This window comes from Erythranthe guttata, chromosome 13, assembly GCF_056151865.1.
Source record: "Erythranthe guttata isolate IM_541 chromosome 13, IM_541, whole genome shotgun sequence".
Lineage (NCBI taxonomy): Eukaryota > Viridiplantae > Streptophyta > Magnoliopsida > Lamiales > Phrymaceae > Erythranthe > Erythranthe guttata.
In genome coordinates this window covers 15,161,519-15,169,566 of record NC_142545.1, presented here as the reverse complement: position 1 = coordinate 15,169,566, position 8,048 = coordinate 15,161,519, and the positions used below count along the sequence as shown (strand labels likewise).

Below are 8,048 nucleotides of genomic sequence, written 5' to 3'. Positions count from 1 at the left end.
TTAATATTATAACTTTTTTAATTTTTATTTGTACTTATGGTATTTATAAAAAGGGTAAATTCCACTTTCCCCCTTGTACTTTGGCTCGATATCACTTTACCCCCTTCTACTCTCAATTGTATCGATTTGCACCTCTGTACTTGAAAAATTGTGTCAATGTGGCCACCGCTGGTAGTTTTCAGACATTTAACCTTAACACCGTTTGATCTAAGCTCTGAAATTACAAAAACATCACCTCTCCCAGTTTAAATAATTATTAAAAAACAAAAAATAAATAAAAAACAAAAAAAAGTAATAAAAAATTCAAGACAACGATAAATCATAGTCCACGACGGCAGCCACAATTTATTTTTATTTTTTTAATAATTATTTAAACTGGAAGGGATAATTTTTTTGTAATTTTCAGATTTAGATCAAACAGTGTTAATGACAAATGTCTAAATACTAACGGCGAGGGCCATATTGAGACAATTTTTCAAGTACAGGGGGTCAAATCGATGCAATTGAGAGTAGAAGGGGGTAAAGTGATATCGAACAAAAGTTTAAGGGGGAAGTGGAATTTACCCTTATAAAAAAATTAAACATTTTTACATAACTTGTCAAAAATGGAGACAAGTGACTTTAATTTTTTTAAAGGGACTAGTTATTAGTATCTATGGTAAATTACAATTGCTCTCCGTAGTAAGGTTTGTTTATGAGAAAAAAAACCCTCATTTTTCTATAATTATATCCAAACCCTATAATTTGTAGATTTCTTATAGTGACACCCCTTGTAGCATGTAGCTCTAGGGGATGAATGTGAGAAATTTACAAATTTTAGGGAGCTGGTTGTAATTGCTAAAAAATATATATATATATTTTTTAAAACTTTATGTTAGGAAGATGTTGTAATTTACACTATTTAACTAGTAATAGTTTTTTCCTGAAAAAAAATTAACTAGTAATAGTTTGATACACATACACTATTTTATAAAAAGAGAATTAACAATTAATAAATGACTTTGAATATTTCTCCATATGTACTTTTGATACGGCAAATGCAGTCCAATGTAATAAATAATGGGCCAACCCTCATTTAAGTGGATCTGATCATAAAGATTTTGCTAGTTTTTTAAACATAAACATTTGTTATTTGAAATCTAACACACGGCCCACTCTTGTTCACATCAATTAGACCATTAATCATCTCTCAAAAAAATATCTTTTTGTTTTGCCAAAGTTTTCTTATAATTACCTCACAATTCAACACACCAAACTAATTCATTATCTTTGTGAATATGGTTTGATTCCACGTCACGTCTTTCAATTCCTCCATCGCACTCTTAATTCGTCGCAGGCTATCATAAGAAGTTGTTAGGGAGTTGGATTTAGGTCCCCGCAAAAATCCTCCGGCGCTCAAGTCAGCTCTGTATTATAGAAGAATTCTAGAGAGAAAAATCGGAGTTCTGAATTTCGAATTTTTCAGGTACGTTCATGAGCTTAACCCTTTTAACCTGGATCAACTTGGACCTGATTATTTATATTTTTATGGGCTTAATACACACGAATTAAGTTGGTGAATAGTAGTGTAATAATTTAGGCAAAAAGTTGCCTAGGATGTTACATTTTGGGGTGACCAAAAAGTGACCTACATTGACTATAAAATAATGAAAATTATATTCACAATGCAGATATCATCAAAAGACCCGTACTTGTTTTGCTTCTCAAAGCAACCTGTTTTTTTTTATGATTAACTTAAATGACAAATTAACAAGCTTTGCTAAAAAAGAATAAAATAAAAATAAGATAAATTATGAATCTTGTTGCAACTATTTTGGTTTGAGAAAATGAAGTATGACCCAAATTTACCTTTTTCAGTCTTTTGTCAAATTCAGTAAAGTTCATCAGCTAAAAAATCCCCATTAAATGAAACAGAAATTTATTTCTTTATTATATATATTGAGTAATAAAATAATAGCTCGAAATATTATTGAAATACAAAATTATTCCTAGTTGCTACAAATGATACACGTCATTACAATAGCTCTATGGCTAATGGCTTGTCATTGGAATCTTGATAGTCTACCACGTAAATGTATCATTAAATGTAGATAGTTTCGATTTAGACATAAATTATTAATATTAATATTATTTAAGAAAAGTAATTATTACACATATAATTATATATGTAGAGATGAAATTAAATACATTTGAATGAATAATAGAAGAAAGAGAGAATGTCCTATGAAAAGGGCAATCGCAGCAAGAGAATGAAATAGGGGGTTCAAACATCAACCTCACCACTTAATTTAGGTCTTCATTTTTTTTTTCTTCTATTTTTCATTTCCTTTTCATATTTGCAGTAAATATCTTCACCATAAATCATTTTAATGATTAAATCATATATATATATATATATATATATATATATATATATATATATATATATATATATATATATATTTATAAATTTTTTTTACCACATTAATCAAATGAAAAGGCACATGTGTAAAATGGAGGAAGAAACGTTGGTTAATAGTCACATTCATTTTGCTCAGGCCCCTTATTCTGAAAGTGATTTATCAGCAATTAAATTTACCTAAATTAAATAAATAGTTATACTCAGTCTAAGATAGTCTAATTTCCCGTGAATCTACTACAGAAGAAATGATTTCCAATTCGTATTTTTATGTCATTATTATTGCATGCGAACATGACGACAATATGACGTCATCCATATATTTTGTACATATTGATAGTAAAATAAATAATAATAATGTTCTTGGTCAAAATAATATATACCTGGCCTGGTCACTCCAACATCTGCAACACCTATTTTTACTCCCTCATAATTGCAAGAAAACACCACATGTTACTAATAAATATCAAATGAGTTTTTGATAAATCAAATTTTATTGAAACAATTTGTTAAAACTAAATTGAAATATAATTTTATCTTTTATTAATCCCACTTTGCACCCTTGAAATATACCATTTTGGCATTTTGCATCCTAAAAAAAAATTAATAGCACTTTGCACCCACAAAACACAATAAATCTTGCATAATGCACCACAAATGAATTTTTAAGGCTAAAAAATATAATATAATATTGTTAGTGATATTTTTTTAGAATGCCAAATTTCAAATATTTTTTTTATTCATCAATCATTTCGAAACTATAAAGTGCAAACATTTCATCAACATATTTAAAAAATATATATTTTTATTATCAAAATAAAATATTTTACGAAAAAAATCATTCAGCTATTCTGTTATCAAGTTATCTGAAAATCATATTCCAAATATTTTTACCTAATATTTTCTACTAGTCACAATAAAAGATCCAATAATCGAATAATTTAGTGATAAAAACTTATTTTATTTAAGAAACTATAGTTTTTTGTAAATAATCCGGTGTAATTTTTATTTTTTCGCACTTTGTCCGGTCGAAATTAGGTTGGAGGTTGAAGAAAATAACAATTTATTTTTTTATTTTGCAGCCCGAAAAAAAAAACACCGATAAAAAATGAAATTGCTTTATTACTCAATTCAGGGTGTATTATGAATGATTTATTTTATTTTGAGGATACAAAATGCTATTATTATTTTTTGAGGGTGCACAGTGCCAAAATCGTATATTTTAAGAGTGCAAAGTGGGATTAAGGCAAGTATTCATTTGCATATCAATTCAAGTGCCTTAAAAAAAAGAATTGGAACGCCAAAACACAGTACTTTCTACAGTCGTATATTTATTCAGAGAGTAAAACCCCTTTATATACAGTTAACAGAGACAGTGATCCATGTAGTAAGAGGGGCTGAATTTCAAGTGGGGGTGGGGGGGAAAGAACTCAAAAAGGGCAACCATGGTTGCCGGCAAGGTTAAATCAGCAATCGGTCTGCAGCACAAATCACCAGCCAACAACACTAAACAAAAGCCTGACACCACCTCAAAACCCCCTTCGTCAACCACGCCAAGTTCGGCGAAGCAGCAGCAGCAGCAGCAAACACAGAAGGGATCCGGCGCCGCCTTCTCACGCTCCTTCGGCGTTTACTTCCCACGCTCCTCCGCTCAGGTTCAGCCCCGCCCTCCTGACATCTCCGAGCTCCTCCGCCTTGTTGACGAACTCCGTGATAGCGAGTCGCGGCTGAAGACCGAGTTGTTGGAGCAGAAACTGCTCAAGGAGTCCGTCGCCATTGTTCCTATTTTGGAGAACGTGATCTCCAACAAGGATTCAGAAATTGAACGCTCCAGAATGAAGATCGAGTGTTTGGAAACCGAGAACGAGAGGCTCAGAAACGAGAACGAGTATCTGCATATGGAACTGTCGAAACAGAACCACAAGTATGAAGAGAAAATCAAACACATGCAGGCGGAGTTATCCGATATCAAAAGAGCTGTTGCAGAGAGTGAACAGGAGCACGAAGACGCGGCGTCTTCGTCTTCGTCTTCGTCGTCCACGACTGCCAAACTCGTTGATGCAGCAAATAATTGCAAATCTAGTGTCGCAGCCAAGTGTTTGAGAAAATGCCTGACCCAAAATTTTAGTATTACGGAAACCGGAATGAGTGTAAACAAAGACGAATTCGTTGGTGTAGTCGAGAGCACCGAAAGGCCTAGGCATTCATGGTGTAACTTTGAAGAAATTCCAGAAACTTCTGATAGTTTAATGGGTGTGAAATCCCGTGCGCCGCGTGTTCCTAAGCCGCCGCCGCGGCCATCGGCGTCGCTTCTGTCATCGCTTTCGGCATCTTCAAAGTACTTGTCATCCTCTGTTTCATCCCCTTCTTACGGCTCCTTTTCCGATTCAGCGTACCGCGCTTTGGCGGAGATTTCCAATATTCCTCCACCGCCACCGCCTCCACCGCCGCGAGTTAAACCCGCTGCTCCCCCTCCTCCTCCTCCTCCGCCTCCTCCGCGTAAGTCTAAAACAACTGCCCCTCCTCCTCCTCCGCCGCCGCCTCCTCCACCTCTGAAGGGGCTGAAGCCAATGTCGGCGAAGGTTACAAGAGTCCCGGAGGTGGTTGAGTTCTACCACTCTCTAATGCGGAGGGATTCAAATGGCCGGAAGGATTCCGGCGGTGGCGGTGCCGCCGATCTGCCGGGAACCGGTACGACGGCGAAGGATATGATAGGGGAAATCGAGAACCGGTCTGCACATTTACTAGCTGTAAGTTTTCTGTTTCCTGTTTACCCATGGTCCATGGGGTTATTTACCGCTATTGCCACTAAAACTGTATGCTTCTCTGTCACTGACGTTGACCGTTCGCCGGTGTCCTTTATTATGCTTTTTTTCTGGAATTTCGCTAGGTTACTTACAGGACAAGACATGATTTAGATTCTGAAATCAAAATTGGTATTGCCAAAAGTGATAAAATTGATTGATACCACGTGTCCTTTTTTCAGTTTATTCCCAATTGCTGTTTGATTAGGACACATTGAACACCTCCGTGTGAAAAAATGTTTGTTGATTTCCAGGAAATTAATTGTAATCTGATTTTGATTGTCTAATTACAGATTAAAACAGATGTAGAGACTCAAGGAGATCTCATTAGATTCTTGATTAGAGAAGTTGAGGAAGCTGCATTCACGGATATCGAGGATGTTGTGCCATTCGTCAAATGGCTCGATGATGAACTCTCTTACCTGGTATCGTTATTTTTTTCTCCCTTCCCGATAATCGTTATTTTATCTTATGTAATTGTTTATAGATCGTAATTTTATTGTATTTTTGTGGATTGTTATAAAGGTTGACGAGAGAGCAGTTTTGAAGCATTTTAACTGGCCAGAAAAGAAGGCGGATGCGCTGAGAGAAGCGGCGTTTGGGTATTGTGATCTAAAGAAACTGGAAACTGAAGTCTCGTCGTTTCGTGATGATCCAAGGCAACCTTGTGGTCATGCTCTCAAGAAAATGCAGTCCTTGTTTGAGAAGTACGATTTGTTTTTTCTGTATTGTCGTTATTCAACTGTTGAAGAAATGTTCCGATTCCGCTTTTCGAATTAAAACGCTTCCCTTTTGGCGCAGGTTGGAGCCTGGTATTTATAATTTGTCGAGAATGAAAGAATCAGCTACAGAGAAATACAAAGGTTTTCGCATTCCAGTTAATTGGATGTTAGATACAGGCTACGCAAGTCAGGTAAATCTCATCCTCGTAACTCATAATACTTGTATCTATTCTATGAGTTACGGTCTAGTGGCAAGCAAAATATTAAGATGGGGATTTTGTTAGATTCAAATAGATTTATTCGAATATATAAGTAGACTTGATTGGCGGCGGCCTTGCGGTATATAAAAATCTGGCGTGCTACATCGAAGAATTCCACAGTTCACACGGGATTTCATACCCATATTATAAAATACATAAAGTTTAAGAATCAGTCGTATCTAATCCAACTATTAATTGAAAAATAAATAGACATTAAACCTTCCGTTTGTTGATCTTTATCTTCTCTGATTTTTCTTGAATTAGCCTGATATTGGAAGTTAATTGTACACTAATCTCTTTTAGGGGAAAACTTACAATTTATTCATTAAATTTTATATATCATTTTTTGCATTGTGGTCCCTGAAGATTTATATATACAACTGGAATCTTATGGGGAAGCATGCCATATTAAAATTAAAGTTTGGTAGATGACAAAAGAGCTAGAGTGAGGTTTGCCTTATTTTGTAATACCCAACCACTCTTCATGCAAACATGTGCAATTCTCCGATTTCTAAGGTGCACCGTTTTTTTAATTTTATTTTTTTATGCTATATAGCTAGTCAAGGTGAGAATTAAATTTGTAACTGGGTTGACTTTAGGTTCGATTTCTATGTCGACTTGTGCTTTCCTTGCTGTTTCGGTATTGCTATACACTGAGATATAAAATTATTATTTAATGAAGCTTAAGCATCTGCTTTAATTGCTAGATTCGAATAGATTAATGTAAACAAGATTCCTTACTTTTGTCTGGATATATTCTCAACCTGTGTAATCTTTAACCTTTTTAGTTATTAAATAAGGTAGTGTAACTGTGAACTGTAGGGAGTGGGTATCGCAACTTGACTTCAGGAAATTGAGTTAATCCCCGTTTGTTCTTAATTAATCGATGAAATTCGTTTTTAGACACTTAAAGAACCACACAAACATTTTGGTGCAGATTAAATTGGCTTCAGTGAAATTGGCGATGAAGTACATGAAGAGAGTGTTGACGGAGCTTAAAATGGTGGGTGGTGGTGGTTCGGAAGAAGAAGAGCTTATAGTTCAAGGTGTCAAGTTTGCTTTCCGAGTACATCAGGTGAATGAATACATCTTAAAAAAAAACAATTATGTATAGAAATTTTGTTATATTGAAAATTAATCGCGAGTTTTGATTTGGATTTGTTTTTCAGTTTGCGGGTGGATTCGATATCGAAACAATGAGAGCTTTTCAAGAGCTGAGAGAGAAAGCTCGGTCGTGCAATGTGCAATGCCAAAACCAAAATCAACAGAGGTTTATTTGCAAGACCTAAAAACTGCAGCAAATCTCAGCCTTCTGAAAACGCTACTAGCTTTTTTCGTCGTTTGAAAAGGAAAACAATATAATAGATAACGAAATGTGAATAGTGATTTTTGTGCTAATTTATTTGTTGTACAAGTTTAAAGAACTTGAATATTATAACAATGGTGATTTGAATTTTGACGCTCTGAGTATTTATTTGGGCAATTTTCTTTGGCAGGGTGAAATCAATTGGAAATTCGGAATGTATCCACTCCTCCTGTTACATATACGGTTTAGTCCCTAGTAGTATGCTTTCGACAATTGAACTGATTCCGGATCCGAGAAAGCCATATATATATATATATATAAATAAGAAAAATACTAATTTACAGACTACAAGAAATCTTTCATTTTTATATATCTATTTGTTAGAAAATGAAGAAGAAGACAACATAACAAAGAGAACATAAGAGAGTAAATAGAGAGAATGCAATATGTATTTTTCTTCTTCTTGTTGTGTCCAACTTAATACAATGGAGCACTATATATAGTACAAGTAAGACCATGATAGGTCATGAGTTACATAGAGTTATGGGCATATAATGG

General features: G+C 34.6%; 1 protein-coding gene across 1 annotated transcript; it reads left to right on the top strand.

The window, feature by feature from the left end:
* The first annotated feature begins 3,654 nt into the window (after nucleotides 1-3,654).
* Nucleotides 3,655-7,675, top strand: LOC105968960 (protein INCREASED PETAL GROWTH ANISOTROPY 1). Its single transcript, XM_012993673.2, has 6 exons — nucleotides 3,655-5,148; nucleotides 5,496-5,627; nucleotides 5,728-5,909; nucleotides 6,004-6,115; nucleotides 7,122-7,259; nucleotides 7,354-7,675. Exons 1-6 carry the CDS (start codon nucleotides 3,844-3,846, stop codon nucleotides 7,471-7,473), a joined length of 1,989 nt encoding a protein of 662 aa, XP_012849127.2. The 5' UTR covers nucleotides 3,655-3,843; the 3' UTR covers nucleotides 7,474-7,675.
* The last annotated feature ends 373 nt before the right edge of the window (nucleotides 7,676-8,048 follow it).